An 18,966-nucleotide genomic window follows, 5' to 3' on the forward strand; every position below is an offset into this window, starting at 1 on the left:
CAGCCTTGTGTCTCATGATGGATATCACTGGCAGGGTGAATTCCCATTCATTTGTCCCGCGGCTTCGGCACTGCGAGCGGTTTCCATACAGATCCTGCTGGAGAGAATACCGTGGAAAAATGGGGGTTTGGGAGCCAAGATGCTGGGATGTTCTTCCCAGCTCTGCAGCAAAACAGACGATCTGGGGCCCGGCAGGTCTCAGTTTGGGACGGGGTCTGGCTCCTGACCCGATGTTGGGGTCACGTCGGTACATGGGTTTGGGGTTTAACCCATTGCAGGCAGGCTGGTGAGGGGGGTATTTAAGGCAGAATCACAGAATTACCCAGGCCCTGTTCTGATCCACATGGCAGAAACACATTTTTTCCACCAGAACTGAGGGAGTGGGAACGCAGTCAGATGCTTTGCAGGTACAACACGTCATTGGAAGGCTCAGCCCTGGATGAAAGCAGGTTTTCTTGTTTGGTTAGGGTTTTAAGTTCAGCTATTTTCTCTGATTGTCGTTGGGAAGGCCACATGGAAAAGTTTTAAGGACCCATCCAGGGTGGGGAGAAGTAAATTTGGAGCGCACAACTCAGCCCTTGAGCCTGCCCATCTGTAAAGAATCAGCATAACAGTGCTTAATGTACTTCCCCAACATGGCAGTTGTGGGCCTTAATTAAACTGTGCAGAGTGCTCGGAGATCCTCAGATTAAAGGCTGTGTGTACAGTGAATTACAAAAGCAAACAACATGAAATTTTCCATGTGTTGTGCTAAAGCTGTCTTCATTTACCAGCAACAAATCATTTAATGCACCTCTTACATGGACTCTTGTTTATATGAGATGCGCCTGTTATTCCGGTAGGAGGGAAATCTGGTAGTTTTAATTGTTATTTCTCAATGCTTCATCCAAAAAAGAAGCAAAATTTGAATATGATAATAAAATAATATGGTAATAAAATGGGGTTTTTAACTATGTATGTGTAGTTAGCCCTGGGTTACGCCGTCAGTTTTAACAGGCCTGAGAGATGGTGGGAGGTAAATTTAATATAGTATAAAAAATAAAGGTAATCCCAGGAAAAGACAAGCATGGAGCAGTCGCTGGAGTCACCACAGGCAGAGACAGAACATGTTTTGTGTCCAACAATAGCAGCGTACGTGACTTGAAATGCTCTTTCCTTATAAAACAAAATACCCACTGGTTTGGCTTATTAGTGCTAATCTTCAAAGGGAGAAGCAGTGCCGAGGTTCCTGGTTCAATTCAGAAGTTCAGCCCTGCTCTGGCAGCGCTGCCTTGACAAAGTGCCATTGTTGCCCACGGCCGGGGCCGTGTGTGTGAGGTTTAACCTTCTGCATTTCCCCTTTTCTGCTGCACGAGGAGTGCCCAGAGCTGCGCGGAAAAAATGTCTCTGATGTGTGGTTTACACGTGAAAATGCTGCATTTGAACTTGCACTGACTCTGCCCAGAGTGGATCGGGTTAAATGGACTATTACAATGGCGGGAGCTCATCTGGAACTAATAATTTTTGAGGCCACCAAAAGTAAAAAGTAAAAAAAAAAAAAAAAAAAAAAAAGAAAGGTGGGGGGAGGAGGAGGAGGAGGGATCCTTTAGAGTTTGGTGGCCAGTGACTAAAGCTTCTGCTGCCATCTACTGCACATGGGTGGCAGTAGGGCCAGCTGGGAGCTGCTCGCTTTGGACTGAACCGGCCAAAAAAACAGGTTAAAAAGTGAATTATCGGTTCTGGTACAGGCAGAACTGCTTCTCAGCTCTACCCTTCCATAAGTGTATCTGGGGTCTGGCTTGTGGGGTTTTAGGACCGGTGTAGAGCATCTGCTGGGGCTGTGCAGAGGAAGAGGAACGCGGTGCTTTAATCGCCGCAGGTTTTGGGCTGCGCCCTTTGGCACTGTCACCCCTTGGCTTTATTGCCCCTTCAATTTGTCACCCCATGGCATTGTCCCCCCTTGGCATTGTCACCCCATGGCTTTATCAGCCGTTGGCTTTGTCACCCCTTGGCTCTGTCACCCCATGACACTGTTGCCCCTTGGCATTGTCACCCCACGGCATTGTCACCCCATGGCTTTGTCGCTCCATGGCTCTGTCACCCCTTGGCATTGTCACCCCATGGCATTGTCACCCCATGGCATTGTCACCCCATGGCTTTGTCGCTCCATGGCTCTGTCACCCCTTGGCATTGTCACCCCACGGCATTGTCACCCCATGGTTTTGTCACGACATGGCTCTGTCACGCCATGGCTCTGTCACCTCATGACTTTGTCGCCCCATGGCATTGTCACCCCTTGGCACTGTCACCCCGTGGCACTGTTGCCCCTTGGCTCTGTCACCCCATGGCTTTGTCACCCCATGGCACTGTCACCCCTCGTTTAGGATTCACCACCACCACAGCGGAAGTTTTTGGCTCCGGTTGTGGGGGTTTGGGAGTGACGTTAACAGCTCCCCGATCCATGGCGGGTGAGGAGGGGCTGCAGCACGAATCACCCGCAGCACGGACGTGGGGTGAGCGACATCTGTTTTGTCTCAGCTCGGAGGAGCGGGGCCGGCCGTGGCCCCACCCGCTGGAAGCGGCTCAGGCATTACCGTGCTTGGCCAGACAATAAAAGCAGCCTATTTATTTATGATGGCTGGACCCTTAGCAGGTCACTGGCACGGTCTCCAAGGGCGGTGCGTTCGAATCCCTCTCTGGATTTTCCCTCTTCTCATCTCTCCAGGCTGCCTTCTATTCTTTGTGCCTGCTCTCCCGGGAGATCTGGGCTTGGAACAAACAGCTCGCCATCCTTGTGGCTCTTGGTTGTGAGGTTAAATAAGTTTAGGAGGGAAAAGTACATTTGGAAATGGTGTCGATGCAGAAGAACGAGCCAAACACGCTATTGTCTTCACCAGCTCCAAGTCTGCCATGGTAATTTGCAGGGTACAGAGACAGGCTGGCTGTGGGTTCCATACAGCTACTGCAAAGTGGAGCTGGACGGGAAACCAAGCTGGTCCCGTGACTGAACACACAACTGGGATTTGGCCTCCAGGCTTCTGTTCCTGGCTTTCCAAGGAATCCTGAGAAAGCCCCGGCAGGGGGGAAGGAAAGCTGGGTCACTTCAGAGCCAGGCTAACCCCAAAGGGGGCCAGCAGCCTCCAAGGGGGAGCGGGGAAGGGGTTGGGAGAGGAGCTGCGGTGCTGCTCTCTGCTGGAGCTGGGGTAGGGGTGCTAACAAAGAGGAGATGTTTGGCCAGGGCTCCTCTCCAGCCTGCAGAGTGTGTGTGCTTCAGGAGCTGCCTGGCTGCAGGGGGGATGTTGTCACCCAGAACTCGGCTTTGGGATTAGTTTCACGTAGGCTGTGGTGTCTTACAGTCCCAAGGCACGGCATGAGGCAGTCGCCGTTGAGTTCCCGTTATAGCAAAGAGAGTCTGACCTATTTTAGGATGAGGGAAGCACTCTCTGAACTGCTGTGCCTCATCTTGGCTGCAGATGAGGCCTGGAGTGACCCTCTCAGCTTGGGCAGGGATAAATCCTGCCTGCTGTTACACAGAGCCCAGGCCAGGAGGAACCTCCAACCTCTTCTCCATCTTCTCGTTACCCTTTGGGATCTCTCTCGTGCTTGGGGAGATGCAAAATGCACAGGCAGCCATTCTCCCAGCGTACAAAAGCGATTGAGAACGGCTCACTCAAGCCCCAAACTTCTATTCAGGTTCCAAATTCCTCCTTGGAGGGTGTCTGCTTCCCTCCACTGGCTACAGAAAGATCCAGGGAAAATAAGCCTTGTCTTTTGGCCAGGCCAGCCTGGAGATGAGAGGCTTGGTGATGCGAATGTTGCTTCTTGTCCACCTCTGCCTCAGGTCCTCCACTCTAAAACATTCCCCTCCTGTACAGCCAGTGTCAGGTTGTAGCTCCTGGATGAATTTCATGACCTCCTACTCACTGAGTGTCTTTCCTTCTTTCCCAAACTGCTGTCTATTTTCTTTTTTAGGACCCTCCATCACTCTGGGACTCTTTCCAGCACAACCCTACGCAGGTGCTCTGAAAAATAAGAGGTCAGGTCTACTCCCTACAGGTCTGCAGAGCCTGGGGAGGGAAAATCTTCTGGGCATGACGTCAGCCCAGCTCTGAGAGTTTGAGGTTGTGTGCTTTGGGATGCCTGGAATTTACAGGAAAGAAATAAACCTCACATCCTGGAAGATGCCATTTTTCTTGCATCCCACACTTGGCAGGTTGGGAGGTTTGTGGTAGGAGCCAAGATGTTGATGGTTAGCATGAATCTTTCCTTCCCGCAGACCTTCTCTTCCTTCCTTCCTTCCTTCGGCTGGGCTATCTGGGAGCTCTTGGCTCCTCCATCCCAAAATCCAGCTTGAGTTCTGCTGTGAAATACCCTCAGTTATTTCATCTTTCCAGCTGAGAAAGGCTAAACACAACAGTTCAGGAGTCTGGCACAAGCACTGGGAGTGCTTGCTAAAGGAGGAGCAGTGAGCCAGAACTTCAGCTGCTCTCTCTCAACATCAGAGCCCATTGATTCTGTGGAAAGCTTAACCCATGGTGGGAAGGGATTTTTTGGTGTATTTCCACCTGGTTTCCTCACTCCTGCAGGCAGGATCCACATCTTCCCCTCCCTGTGGTTGCAGGAAGCAGCCCCTGATATTATCTGGGGTAAAGAGGTGAATTTTCAGGAGAGGCAGAATGAGGGGGGCCTGGATGGGTTTTTGCCTTGTGCTCCATCCAAAGCTCCTCCAGGAACTGCAATCTTCCTCTTTGATAGGTTCTCATCATGGTGGGGGAAAACGTTATAACTTGCTGTGGTGAAGGCTGTAAAGGCTTAGGGTGGAAATCCTCCTTGCCCATAGAAACCTGCAGGTTTTGCTAGGAGAGGAGGCAAACTTTTATTCCATTAAAGTTTTCTCAGTGACAGCACTGAGGCTTCAGAGTCACGTCGGATCCTCCAGCAGAAACTAGGTGCCTGGGAATGAGGTGAAACTCCTTGTGCCTCCCGGGGGGAACAATCTATTCCAGCGGCAATAGGAAAAAAAAAATCAGCTTCATTCACGACCAAGGGGGCGACTGTTTGTTAACGTTGCCTTAAGCTAAATGTTAATGAAGTGAAACACTTCGGATGCTCACGCCTCAACGATGTCCACCAAGATCACACTGTTGCCTTTCCAATTATCTGGGCTGAGAAATGAGGAGGCTGCTGCCTGCTCATTACCTTCCCTGCCAGCAGGAATCCTGCTGGATTCCGGCTGCTCAGGTGCAGGGTGTTCCTGCACACACCCCGTGCAGCGCGGGATTGTCGTGGAAATGGGCTGTAAGCACGGAAAATAACGCTTGAGGTGGTGCTGTGCAAATGTGGAGGTGAAGTTTGGACAGGCTGGAAATGGTATTTGGTGTTTGGGGGCGTTGGTGACCTTGAGGGAAGGGATAGGCAGACGTGACTGCGTTAGGAATGAGGGTGGCACCTCTCAGGATCTGCAAGAAGCTCAATTTTCCTGATTCTCATCGCCCTTCATTCTCATTGTCCTGTCACTGCCTTTTGATCAGGATGGGAACAGCTTCAAACTGACACAGGGCAGGGTTAGTTTGGATATCAGGGAGAAATTCCTCCCTATGAGGGTGAGGAGGCCCTGGCACAGGTGCCCAGAGAAGCTGTGGCTGCCCTTGGTCCCCTGGAAGTGCCCAAGGCCAGGTTGGATGGAACTTGGAGCAGCCTGGGATAGTGGAAGGTGTCCCTGCCCATGGCAGGGGTAGAAATTAGATGATCTTTAATGTCCTTTCCAACCCAAACCATTCAGTAATTCTATAATCCTGTTAGGTTTTGTAAAACAAAATTATGCTCAGAAAAAATCTCCTTTTTCCTGCACTAGACACACAGAGGCTTTCAACAACTTCAGAAATCAGAAACTGCTTTGTTTACCCAATCCATTTTTTATTATCATTAAGTGGGAAAAAAAATGGACAGACAAAAATTCCTTCAAAATTGTGCAATAATACATAGCAGAAATCAATGAATGAAAAAAAAAAACCAACCCAACAAAACAAATAAAGGACACAGAGTAGCAATTCAAATAGTATAACATTAAACTTCACTTAAAGAACCTGATTCAAAGGCGACACTACCTCTATTAGAGGCTGGCTGCTTGTGGACTGATGCAGGTTTGTAAGGATTAATTATAATGTTGCAGCTATTTCCAGGAACGAAGATGCTCTTGGGGTCCAAGAGTAGCTGAGTTATTGCACCATTTCCCTTCTCAAGTCCATTTGAAGGAGACTTGAAAACTGTTTCAGAAAAGGGTTGGGTTTTTTTGCTGAAAAAAATGTCATTTTACTTTTCCATCAGCGAGTAGGTGAAGTTTGTCATTAAATATACTCTGATTCCAAGCATGGGGATGCTCCCACTGAGCTCTGCCCTGCCAGGAATGGGAATTCTGCTCAGGGAGAGTTTCCTTGGCTCACCAAGGGTTCCCTGGTGGATAATGTGAGGGTTTTGGAGACTCTGGAACCAGGAGGAGAGAAATAACGTGGTGACCACCAAGGTGACCATCAAACACAGAGCTCCCTGTGCATGCTGGCAGCCAGCTCTGCCTGTCTGCTCCTCCCTCCCCTTCCCAGCTGGCTCTGAGCTCCCAAACATCTCCGTAACGTGATCTGTGTCCAAGGAAAAGAGGCTTTTCCCGGGGCTGAGCTATCTCCTAACGCTGTGTCAAGGTGGGAGCACCTGGAGCAGGTTAGGGCAGGGAGAGCCGACTCTTCTGCACATGAAATACCTGCAGGCAGGGGTTTTCTCCCCAAATTTCACCCCTCTCTGAAATCCTCTTGGAGTTTTCCTGGGGTACAGGCCCTCGGCCAAACCCCTGAGGGGCTGACTCCTGCTCCAGCTGCTTCCTGCGTGGGCTCTGCTCTTGCTAGGTGCAGGGAGCTTTTACAGGGCTGGCAAGCCACAGATGGGCTTTATTCAGACTGAAAAGAGCTTTTTATTGACCTTTAATAGGTCTCCAGCCTGGGAAATGGTACCTCCTTGTCCTTTCTTGTAAAAACCAAACCCCCAACACAAAAAAGAAAACCTCACAAAAAGCCTGAGCCAAAGCAAAAGAAGCCTCGTGGTCCAAAACCTCAACAGATTTTCATGTTCAACCTTAATCTTTTGTTCAAATGGACTTGAGAGTACTCATGGGCATCTGAAATGGGTGCAAACATAAATTAACTGGTGGAAGTTCCTCCTAACCAGAGTATCTTCCATACCCTCTTTTTGTTTTCCATACGGATCCAAACATTTTACTGGCTTCCTATAAAGCAAACTCAAATCACCTCCCGAAATTTAGGGTAGCAAGTCATGTCACATCACATAAGGCTACTTCAACAGAACCAGAACAAAATATACATCCACATCCACATCCATGTACCATATTTACAGCAGAACCCTCCCACCCCCTGTGTGTCTCCATGAACAAGATTCCGTGCTTCAAAAGTTCATAAAAATATACAATTTACCCCAGAGCTGCATCGGTTACTCCCCACCTGGAGCCCAGACTTCTCTATCTCTATATATAAAATACACTAGCCCTGTGAAAGTTGCTTTGCTGAGAGCACAGTGGTGATTTTTGCAGTGAAAGGGGAAGGGCTGGGAGGGTTGGGGACAGCTCTGAGGGACAGTGCTGTCCCCACAAGGGCTTTGCAGTGTCCCCAAACCCCTGGGCATGCAGGGGTGACTCTGCTCTGCCCACGCTGTGTTTGGGAGTTAGATTTAACCAAGAGTGTTGGGGTTTGGGTACAAAATGCTTTGCTCTGCACGAGTGTCCCCGAGCCAGGAGCCTTTCAGAGTGGCCAGGAGTGACGTGTCCCCCAGGTGATGCTTGGAAATCTCCAGCCAAGGGATTTCTGCAGGATATAAAGTGGTTACAAGGGTCCCCCTTGGCATCTGGCTAGACAGAGAAGGGCTAGACTCTAAATTCTGCTCATTTTACTGCAGCGGGATTTACCCTGGAGGAGTAAAATATCAGAATTTAACCACTCCTAACCCTTACCAGAGAGGCACCAGATTTTGGGATGCTACCTTGTAATTTTCAGTTACCTGTGCTAAAAAAAAATTCTTTATAAAGAAGGGGTTAAATACTCCTTATCTCTGTTTTTAGGCTTCCTCTCCTTCATGAAGTCTTTTCATTTATGTTTTTGAGGTTGGTTTAGCCTCTGGGTCAGAGTCTGGTCTCTCTGTGTAGCTGTAACTCCAGGCAAATTGAGCTGTGTGTACTGGGGTGATTTTACTCAAAAGTTCAACTCCTGAACAGCACCGGATCCACTGACAAGGTAAAAATATTGCAACTCTGCGAGCTTGCTGCTCCTTATAAAAATCAGATTCTAGTTTGGTCCCAGCTTTGGTGGGGAGGAAAAAGTCTGTCACTGGGAATGCTAACACCAGTAATTGAAAATAGAGTCAGTATTTATCTAGAGTATCAAACCATCCAGACTTCAACTTTTTTTTATACATTTTTCTATTGTGAAATTAAACGGATCAGTCACGTATCAAAACATAGTTGGCCTCTCTCGTTTCATCTGTAGGAAGACTGCAATTATAACTTAGTTTACACAGCAAAAATACCTTTGTTTTTCACAAAAACAGTGTGACAAGACAGTGTGCTGCATTTCCTGGTGAGAAGTTTTGCATATATCAAGCACAGCCAGGGGAGAGCCCTGAACATCCTCTCCTGTCGTGCTCCTGGGTTGGCAGGTAGTGGTGAGGTTCACATTTTTTGGTGAAATTCACATTTTGCTGTCACAAAATCAAAGCTCCAAACAGTGGCAAGCAGACTCTTTGCATTTGGCTCTGCAGCCAGTATTGTGTCTGCTGGGAATGTGAGATGAGAAAATAACATGTATGTGTGTGTGTATATTTATATTGTTTCTAAAGCTGTAGGTAAAACTACAGCTGCTTTTAGGAAATTCCGATGAGGGAGCATCAAATCCCTGCTGTGAGCCAAATTAATTTAAATTTTCAGTAATTATTGCTCCGTGTGAGTGTGGAAAATCTGGATTTGCACACACTGGAGATTCCCCCTTCCATCCCACCACCGTGCTGGCACCTGAGGGAAGCTCCATGGAGGAGGGGTATCCTAAAAATACCTGGGAAATGAGTTTTAAGGTGCAAGTGGCAATTTTTTGTTCCAGTGGTGTGGTGGTTGTAAGCTCCAGATTAATTAAGCCCCGTGTGATGGGCAGGGGCAGCAGCAGGAGGGGTTTGAGCAGCACATCTTGGTGTGGGGATATTTTTGACTTCCCACAGCAGCAGGAAGCTAAAAGTCACCCCTAAAGAAAATGTGCTGCTGTGCTTTAAGATCACTCAAAGATTGGGTCTTTAAAAGGGAGAAAAACTGTGAAAATGAGGGGTTTTATTATCATGGCAAGGACAATGATGGGGATGCCAAGATACGACTGCCTTGCAAGATAAAGTGGCACATGTTCTACACAAGAATGTGTACAATGTCTGACGACTCTGGAAATCTGTTCCTCAGCAGATTTCCCAATAAATTAACACAACAAAAATACTTTCATATAAAACAAAGTCCAAAGGATTTTTTTTTTTCGTCCTAAAGTAAAAGCAAAACCTTCAGGGACTATATTATCTCTCTCTACATATATAATCTCCTGAATTTTTATTTTTTAAATAAATTTATTCTTGTCTTAGAAAAATAAAATGGGTAGCCAATTTAGTCAACAGAAAATATCTCACAGACTTAAAAGCATGCCCAGCAAGCATAGCCTTGTAAGACTAAATTAATGTTAAATCAAAGCAATTTGTTACTCAACCAACCTAGTCTGCAATTCACAGTTGATTACTACAAAGTGTATTCTTAAAATTATTATTATTTTTTTCTTTTTTTGGCCCATATAAAAATAACGTATTGCAACTCAAAGTGCATTTTTAAAATAAACAATCAACTATTTTTATCAAATAAAATATTTACACCATTTGGTTTTGTACAGTCAGAAATGCGCTTCAGGCGATGACCATGGGGACGTCATCTGAAAATCCAGTTATCATTGGGGCTTCATCGTCCTCATCTCCTAGAAAACAAACCCAAAAGAGAGCTGACAGGGGGCCCTCAGCACTTTAAAATCTGTTTTTAAGTGATTTGCATTGGAAAGAGGGGTTCAATTTGATAAAAATATTGGTTGGGAAAACTTGTGGCCGTTGGACTTGATGGTCTTGAAGGTCTTTTTCAAGTTTAACAGCCCCATAATTCTGTGATTTGTACTCTGAGATCAAATCCACACAGATTGTGATGCCAGAGTGGCCCAAACTGTGATAGAAGAATTAATTCTTGCCCCGATTTCACATCCTCAATGTGTTTTTAAGTGATTTGCATTGGAAGGAGGGGTTTAATTTGATAAAAATGTTTGGTTGGGAAAACCTTCGGCAGTTGGACTCGATGATCTTGAAGATCTTTTCCAAATTTAATGACTCTGTAATTCTATGATTTGCACTCTTAGATCAAACCTATAGAAACTGTGATGCCAGAGTGGCCCAAACCATGATAAAAGAATTAATTCTTGCCCTGATTTCACATCCTCAACGTGTTTTTAAATGATTTGCATCAGAAGGAGAGGTTCAATTTGATAAAAACATTTGGTTGGGAAAACTTTCAGCAGTTGGACTTGATGATCTGGAAGATCATCTGGAAGCCAAGTTTAAGGCCTCTGTAACTCTATGATTTGCACTCTGAGCTCAAATCCACAGAGATTGTGGCCCAAATCATGACACAGACTTAATTCTTGCCCCGATGTCACATCCCCAGCGCGGTCCCCAAACGCCACCAGGCGCCACGTACCCAGATCATCCCCCGAGGAGAAGATGGCCGAGCCCAGGCGGGAGCTGTAGTGGCTGTTGGCGAAGGCAGTGAAGCTGTTCTGGAGCCTCCTGTGCCTCATGTAGAGCACCACAAAGCCGATGCCCAGGGTCACCAGCAGCAGGAACAGCACGGGCACCACGATGGCAGCCACGTCCGTGGCCCGGCCCGATTTGGAGGCTGAGGAGTCTTTACCTGGTGAGGGAGGGACACACGTGCTGTTTGTACCATCCCTAAAGAATTGATGAGGCTTCCCCTGAGTATTTTTTAAGGAGGATGAGGAGGAAATAGGGACTCACCCGTTCCCAGCTCGTCGTAGAGAAGCGTGGCCGGCTCCCCACACATCTGCCCCCCGTACAGGCACCGGGCCTGCACGCTGAACGAGTAGTTGTGGCCTATCTTCAGGTTGGACACCTTGAAGAAGTTCTCTGTGGTGTTGCCCAGGTAGGCTGTGATGTTCATCAGGCTGTCAAACATGTGAATCTCGTAGCCCTGAGGGAAACACAAACCCCAAGTCACTCGGCTGCAGAGGGCGGGTTTGCTTCTTCCAAAAGGGCTTGGAAATTTGGTTTTCCTCCTGGATCTAGCTTTGGTGAACCCTGCTGGGCTGTCAGCTGGGAGGGAGCAAGATGGAGCCTCCTCCAGGAACCCCTTGGCCAGTTCAGGGAGGAGAGATTTCTCTTCTGCCAAGTGACAGGATGAGAGGACACGGCCTCAAGCTGTGCCAGGGGAGGCTCAGGTTGGACATCAGGAAGGATTTCTTCACTAAAAGGGTTGCTAAACATTGGAAGGGGCTGCCCAGGGAGGTTTGGAGTCCCCATCCCTGGGGGTGTTCAAGAAACAGCTGGAGGTGGCACTCAGTGCTCTGGGCTGGTGACAAAGTGGGGACTGGGCACAGCTTGGAGCCAATCTTGGAGGTCTTTTCCAACCTAAATGACTCTGGTTTGGTTTGTCTGGTCCACTTCGTCCTTAGCACCCAGCCCAGCCCACCCACGCACAGAGTCCAGGAGGGTGAGGGCTTTTTTGGTGCAGTTTTCTACCTGCCCATGCTCTGACAGACAACATTGCACAGATTTTCTATCCAAGTCTGAATAATGACAACTTTCAGACTTCCTGGCATGGCAGGGCAGTGCTCCATTCCCAGTCCTTTCACTCATGGGACAACTGTCCTTTTCTAGCAGGGTAATTATGTTCCTAAAAGGTGTCTGATTGGATCTATCAGCTTCAGAGCCTCAGCCATGACATGAATTTTAGTGAGCTCTTCTAGAGGGCTCACCAAGGACAGGATGGATTTCAGAGCCTGTGAAAGGAGCCTCGCACTGACTCTGCTCCAGGATTTCTTGTAGGACAGGAGGCACAGCAAAACTTACCCGGCTTTCATTGAAATTGCTTTCCTTCAGTGCCAAACTCTTCCAGAAAAGCAGAATATGGTCGTTTTCAGTGATGATTTTTAAGGCGTCCGGTGCAGACAGGGGGACTGCAAGTGGGAAAAAGTGGCAGCAGGTGAGGTTGTAGCACTGGTGGCACTTTCCTCTTACACAAATGGAGTACACTCCGAAAGTTAGTGGGTTTTTTTTAGGGATCAGCACAATACTCTGCTTGGAAAAGGGATGTGCTGGAGGAGAGGATGCTGTGGTGTGGAAGCTGGGAGGGAATTTTCAGTGGTAGGGCTGTAATGGTACTCGATGATATGTACACAGCCAAACTGGTGTCTTTCCCATCTCCATTTATCAGGAGAAAAACACTGGATATCATTTGAGAAGCTTCCTCTCCACTGCTGTTGTTTGGGGGTGTAATCACCTCCCCTGGGAGGCCTCCCAAAATTGGGCTTTGCCTGTGGGAGAGGACCAAGAGCTGCAGGAACATTTCTGCAGCCTTGGATGGGTGGTGTGTCCCTCACCTGTGTTGATCTTCATGCTGGATTCCTTGCTCATGTTTCCCAGTTGGACAATCACGTGGTATTTCCCTCCTGGCTCCAGCTTCTTTATGGCGTACTCCACCGTGCTGTTCCGGCTTTTCACTTTGTAGATTTTATCTGTTTTCCTCACCAAATCTTTAACTGCTACAGCATAGAGCTGGAGGGGGAGGAAATGGATGGGAAAAAAATCTCATTTTCCTGCAGAATTTCAGCTGAACAGTGGTAGGACATTAGACAGGACGGGTAAAATTTGCTTTAAACCAAGGCTGAGATTTATAGAAAACCTGGGGAGCAAAATTCCAACTCTCTCTACCTCTCTGCCCAAAATCAGCATTTACTGATACAGAAAATGCAGTTATATGAACAGATGAGAGCAGGAGGAAAACCTCAGGTTGTATTTCTCAGTGAATCACAAGGATGCAATGCAAACCCCTGCCCTGTCAGAGTTTCCAGCTCTGCTGGGAAGGTTTATACCTCCAAACCTTTGCTGTTAAAGTCTCTGGAGCAGAATGGGAGGGGAAAGCTTGCTGAGAAAATGACTGGCCTTCAATGGAGCGAGACCTGAGTGTATTCCAGCGTGGCAGAGAACAGAACTGGGCTTTGTTGCGGCAGGAGGCAGAGCCCCAGCCCAGCCTTACCCTCCTGGGCAGAGCCAAAGCCCAGAAAGGTGTTTTGGTACATGCCCAGGGCTGTTTTAAGACTTGGTCAGCAACAGATATCCCAGACCTGGCTCTTTTTAAATGTTACACTCCTGAGCTAATGGCCAGTAGGGAAGAAACGAAGATGTTGGAGGTGTCAGCACTTTGACAATGATTTTATGTGGAGCATAAACCTGACCTCAGGCTTTCTCCAGCAGAAGAAACATGGGGATCTGTGTTTGAGGCAGGATTTTGTGTGCACAGGGCCAGGAGAAGGCTCTGTGAGGCGTTACCATATCCTGGTCAGGCGAGTCGTAGGGCGATTCCCACTTGATGACGGCGAACGTCTTCCCGGTGCGCACGGCGTGCAGGTGCCGTGGCGGCAGCCGGTTATCCGGGATCATCTTCACCACCACGTAGTCAGAGGGGGGCCCTTGGTAGGGAGACACCACCCGCACCTGGGAGGGAGGCACAGAGGTCAGGGCAGCATCCTGGTGGAGCCAGGGGGCAGGCAGAGGGCAGAGGAGGAGGGGAGCCCACCAGGAACAGGTACTGCTCGTCGCGCTGCACCAGCACCGTGGCGTTGTGGGCGCTGGTGGTGCTGTTGTGGGGGCTCCTGTACAGCTCCAGGAAGGACGTGGCGTAGAAGATTCCATAAACCTGAGGAGGGAGAGCACAGCAAGGGATTGGCACGGCCCGGAGCATCCACTGGCTGTTGTGGGAAATGGATTAGTAGAAAATTCTCAAAGCCTGACAGAAGGTTGACATGGTGAATATCTGTATGTAAACTTTGAGATAAGAAATGCTGACTTAGAAATGTCACGGGATAGGATGGATGTTGTTGAGAGAGAAATGGAACTAGAAGCAAGTTTTGAAGGATGGTTTTATAAATAAGACTGGATACTTTGGAGAAATAGAACTATGGAAGATGTACTGTAGTAGGATTTACGAGGGGTAATTTTAGATGATTGGTTTTAAGGCATCTACAGTATGGTGTGATAAGAGTTGATAGGTTAAGAAACGCTTATAATGTATTGTAATTAGGAAATAGACTTCTGTCAGACTTTGAGAGTTTTCTACAAATCCATTTCCCAAAGGCTGTCACTTTTTAGGGGCATGAAACAAAGACCCTTTTCCTCCAGACCCTTTTCCCTGCTTTTCCCTCTATCTTGCCCAAGTTCAATCTGCCCACTTGCCTTTGAACTCCCAACCCAAAACTCCTGAGCTCGGCTCAGGTAACAGCAGTTGATTCAAAGGCTGCTGGAGCTGTGCTTAAGCCACTTCTCACTGCAACAAACAGACAAGAAGCCTTGCTTTGCTTCTGTTTAAAAGGCAGGAGGTTATTTCTCTCATTATCCCCAACATTTTCAGGGCCTTGGAATTCAATCCAAACAAATTATCCTGACTTCAGGGGTTTTGTGTGCTGCTCTGAGGCTCTGAGCTGGAGCCCAGGGTGGCTGGTGAGGGAAGGGTTGGTGCCTTACCACATTCCTGGGGCCAGTCCAGCTGCATTCCACGGCTGTCTGGTTGATGGCCTTGGCCTTGAGGCTTGGGGACACAGGTCTTGTGCCACTGGTCACCACATGCACAAAAGACAGAGGGCTGTCACCCAGCTCCGTCTTAGCCCAAGCAGAAATTTCATAGGGGGTGTGTGCTGTCAAATTGGCCACTGAGCAAGAAGAGAAAGGGACACTATTAGGTGAGGCAAAGCACGGCAAGAGCGGGGTGGGAGCACGAGGGAAGGGTCAGCATCACAAACAGACAGGAGCCTGCCTCTCCTGGGCTGTACTTCCATGACTCTGCAGTAATTTCCTTTATACAGAAGCACCTGAGGCTCTGGAACCCAACCCAGTCTTTCTTTTCTGTGTCTGGGTGATTTCACATACCCACACTGAGATTTTCCCAAACCAGAAATGTGATTAATAAGGACATGTGCTCTATGCAAGCCCACAAATCCTTGTTCTGTTTCTACTCCTTTTGGCAGATTAAAAATGGGACAACAAGCAAAACTCCACATGATGAGAAAGGACTAGTGCAGCTCTGGGGGTAAATCCCAAATCTACTTGAAATCTCCAGGTCCTCAAAACAGAGAATTTGCTGCTTTGTCCTGTCCAGATTTAAACAGAATTGTTGAAACAGAACTACTAGTTGCAAAAAACAAAACAAAACAAAACAAAAAATCCTATAACCTCTCATAAATCCTTCTGCTTGGTGTTGACCAAGGCAAAGCTTTCTATTGAGCAGAATTTACCTACCTTTTTGGATGGACTTTTCTCCTTCTATGACCAGAGTCCTTTTTTCCTGCCTGTGGGTATCAAATGTCCAGTAGATGTTGACCACGTAGCCACTGACCTGTCATGCCCAAGGACACCGAGCCATCAGCTCAGCTGATGCACACAGGGAACCAGGGTTACTGTCAGACCCCTGACAGTCCTTGCATTGTATTTTCCATCCCAATTAAGAGCCCCGAGGCAGTTTGGGAGCAGTAAGAAATGATTTGGCATGAAATAACTGGTAATTGCAACGCTTCAGAGGGTGACAGCTTCTCCCAGCCACTATTCAGCATTTACCCAGCTCAGATGGAAAGAGGAAAAGCTCTTACCTTGATGTTCGTGGTCATTTTTAGGCTGAAACTTACGGAGTCCTCACTGTAGCTCTCAATGTGGATGACAGGGGGAGGAATGACTGGGAGGAAAGAGAGAAAAGAGCTGTTAGTACAGCAGAAAGAAATAAAAATATTTCCTGAGAAGGGACAGATAAATTGCAGCTTCTTGTGTTAACACCCAGCTCCCAGAACAGGACGCCCCAACCTTGCCTAAGACATGTCCCCCTCAGAGAAGACACTGACATCATTTTTTAACTCCACCACCTAAAAGCTGCTTTATCTGTGCCTTGCTCAGTGCAGGCTGGAACGGGAGGGGTCTGGGCAAAGGGATTTCCCTCTGAACCCAGTAGGGTGAGCTCCTATCCCAGGTGACAGCTCCTGCCCTTCCGAGCAGCTGCTGAGGGAGGGCAGGAGCTATCGGTGCCAAGCACTCATGCAAAACCTGAAGTCAAAGCTGTTTCTGTTCTTTCTACCTCTGTTTTTCTAACCATCAGGTAATTCACATTATCTGAATCCTGCACTAGCCTGGTGTTTTCTTTCCCTTCTTTCATCTGGCAAATTAGCAGACAATTCTGATGCAGGGACATAAGTTTGGATGAAAAACTTGGCATGAATACAAATGACTTCAAAAGGCTTTTCTTAAAAAAAAAAACAAACAAACAAACAAACAAAAAAAAACCCACAAAAAAAAACAGGTTGGGAAGGAAATTATTTACTGTGCTGTTTGAATTTATCTGTTGTTAGACTGTGATGTTGTGATAGTTCTTGGGAGCTGTGGTTGTTTTTTGTGGTCTGCAGGAGGAGCCACAATAATTGTGACCTAAGAGGGAGAAGGATGAGCCAGCAACCTTTCAGAGTGAGAATGATGGAGTTGGTAATTTCTTGTCTATCTGGAGGCAGGATTTGGCCTACAAAAGTCTGAGGGAATCTGTCTGCAGCCTTCGAGAGAGGGGACAGGCTCTTGCTCAGTTCCAGGGCAGCACATCCATCCCCTGTGCCACAGAGCTCAGAGAACAGGCAGTGACCCCTCCAGACATGCCACTGAACTCTGAGGCAGCTCAGGATGAGTGAAAAAGTCATTTTTTACAGGTCACATTTAACAGCAAAGCTGTTGAACAGTGCGAAAGGCTCAGCAGGGAGAATAAAGGCCAGGGAGGTGGCTCTGGATGCTGCTGCTGATGCTTCAGGCTGATCCTCTGCCTTTTTGTCACCTTCTCTGAGCTGACCCAAACAACAACATTTACCTTTGCCTTTGACCGTGGTTATGGACTTGGATTCACTCCAGTTTCCCACCCCTCGGCTGGTTACTGCAGCTACCTTTGGAAACGAGAGGGTGAGGGAACATGAGCAACATTTTACAATGCAAACAGAGAGGGAGGTTAGAGCAAGGTTACAGACCTGGCGGGGCTCCTGGGAAAAGGACTTGGAAGCAAACAATAGCTTAATTACTTGGCAATAAAATGCTTAATGCAGAGATAAAGCCGACTGCTTAAAGTCAATTAAAGGAATCTAAGAGGAGGGAGGGGCATCCTCTCTGCAGATAACTGCTCTCTGATGAGATCTTTGAGGAGTCCATCGAGATAAGGAGCTGGGGACTCCACGGGCCATACAGTAGGTGAGAACCACGCCAGGGAAGAACATGCAAGCCCTGAAATACTGCCAAAGATTTATGTGGGCATGGATTATATTGGGAAGGAATACCATGGGAGGAAAGCCTCCAACCAGCTGTGAGAATAACATGGATTTGGAGGAGGGGATTCATCCCCCCTCACAGTGAACTTCCCCAAGAACTCAGGAGGGTGGACAATGGCAAAGCACACATTTCCCAGGGCTCACTGTGCAGACTTTCATTTCCTATTCTTATTACTTCTGTCTATAATTACCCAGCCTCTCCCCTGTGCAGACATTCCCCACAGGCAGAGCTGCTTCTTTTCCCACTGATACACCAAGGACCAAATTTATCTCTGGCCCACATCCAGTGCAATTGCAGTGACATTGGAATGGGCAATTAGCAGGGAGGATTTTGTAATCCAGCCTGACCTTCTGGGACAAAGGAGCAAAGCAAGGGCCTTGGAACTATAGACATTAGCAGTGGTGGTGTGGGTTGGCATTAAAGGGCAGGGATTTAACAAGATGCTTTTTTAACAAGGTATTTTTTTAGCAAGTTTTTGGCTGTGCAGGACTTAGGCTACTCAGTAATGAGAGCTCACTTAGAGGGAACTTTGGAAATAATCACTCTGAGAGAGCTTTGGAAATACTCAGTCTGAGAGGGAACTTTGGAAATACTCACTGTGAGAGGGAGCTTTGGAAATATTCATTCCAAGAGGGAACTTTGGAAATACTCACTCTGAGAGAGCTTTGGAAATACTCACTCTGAGAGGGAGCTTTGGAAATACTCATTCTGAGAGGGAACTTTGGAAATACTCACTCTGAGAGAGCTTTGGAAATACTCACTCTGAGAGGGAGCTTTGGAAATACTCAGTCTGAGAGGGAACTTTGGAAATACTCACTCTGAGAGGGAGCTTTGGAAATACTCATTCTGAGAGGGAACTTTGGAAATACTCACTCTGAGAGAGCTTTGGAAATACTCTGGGAGAGAACGTTGGAAATATTCTTGAGGGGGAACTTTGGAAATACTCACTCCGAGAGAGCTTTGGAAATACTCTGAGAGAGAGCTTTGGAAATACTCACTCTGACTGTGTAGAGAGTGTTGACCTGCAAGTTCTTGATCTCCGTGTAGTTCTTGGTGGTTCTGAGGGATGACCACTCCTTGGATCCACTGCTGCTGTATTCCACCTAGGAGCACCAAAACAAGGCGTGAGGGCTCAAAAATACCACAGGTCAGCAGTTCCCTCTGAGACAAAATGTCAGCAGAAAGAAGCACGACATCTCAGAAAGGGAGAAATTAAGAACTCGAAGGCTGTGGTGCTGCCTGCAGCATTTCTTCTCCCAACTTGCCTGATGATCCCAGCTGATTTCCTCCCCAAAATATCCCATT

At 47.6% G+C, this 18,966-nt stretch overlaps 1 protein-coding gene across 2 annotated transcripts in view; it reads right to left on the reverse strand.

Moving 5' to 3' along the window:
* Window positions 1-6,284: 6,284 nt before the first annotated feature.
* SORL1 (sortilin related receptor 1) overlaps window positions 6,285-18,966 on the reverse strand; it is a 49,834-nt gene continuing 37,152 nt past the window's right edge. For both annotated transcript variants that reach the window (XM_068172255.1, XM_068172254.1), the window contains exons 37-48: window positions 18,660-18,764; window positions 17,213-17,285; window positions 15,966-16,048; window positions 15,619-15,715; window positions 14,848-15,032; window positions 13,904-14,023; window positions 13,657-13,821; window positions 12,708-12,882; window positions 12,178-12,284; window positions 11,107-11,299; window positions 10,790-11,002; window positions 6,285-10,025 (exon numbers count right to left, since the gene is read on the reverse strand). In XM_068172255.1, the coding sequence (XP_068028356.1) occupies window positions 9,958-10,025; window positions 10,790-11,002; window positions 11,107-11,299; window positions 12,178-12,284; window positions 12,708-12,882; window positions 13,657-13,821; window positions 13,904-14,023; window positions 14,848-15,032; window positions 15,619-15,715; window positions 15,966-16,048; window positions 17,213-17,285; window positions 18,660-18,764 (1,584 nt within the window). In that variant the 3' untranslated portion in view covers window positions 6,285-9,957. The remainder of the gene's footprint in view (window positions 10,026-10,789; window positions 11,003-11,106; window positions 11,300-12,177; window positions 12,285-12,707; window positions 12,883-13,656; window positions 13,822-13,903; window positions 14,024-14,847; window positions 15,033-15,618; window positions 15,716-15,965; window positions 16,049-17,212; window positions 17,286-18,659; window positions 18,765-18,966) is intronic.

This window comes from Anomalospiza imberbis, chromosome 24 (assembly GCF_031753505.1).
Source record: "Anomalospiza imberbis isolate Cuckoo-Finch-1a 21T00152 chromosome 24, ASM3175350v1, whole genome shotgun sequence".
In the NCBI taxonomy this organism is placed as follows: domain Eukaryota; kingdom Metazoa; phylum Chordata; class Aves; order Passeriformes; family Viduidae; genus Anomalospiza; species Anomalospiza imberbis.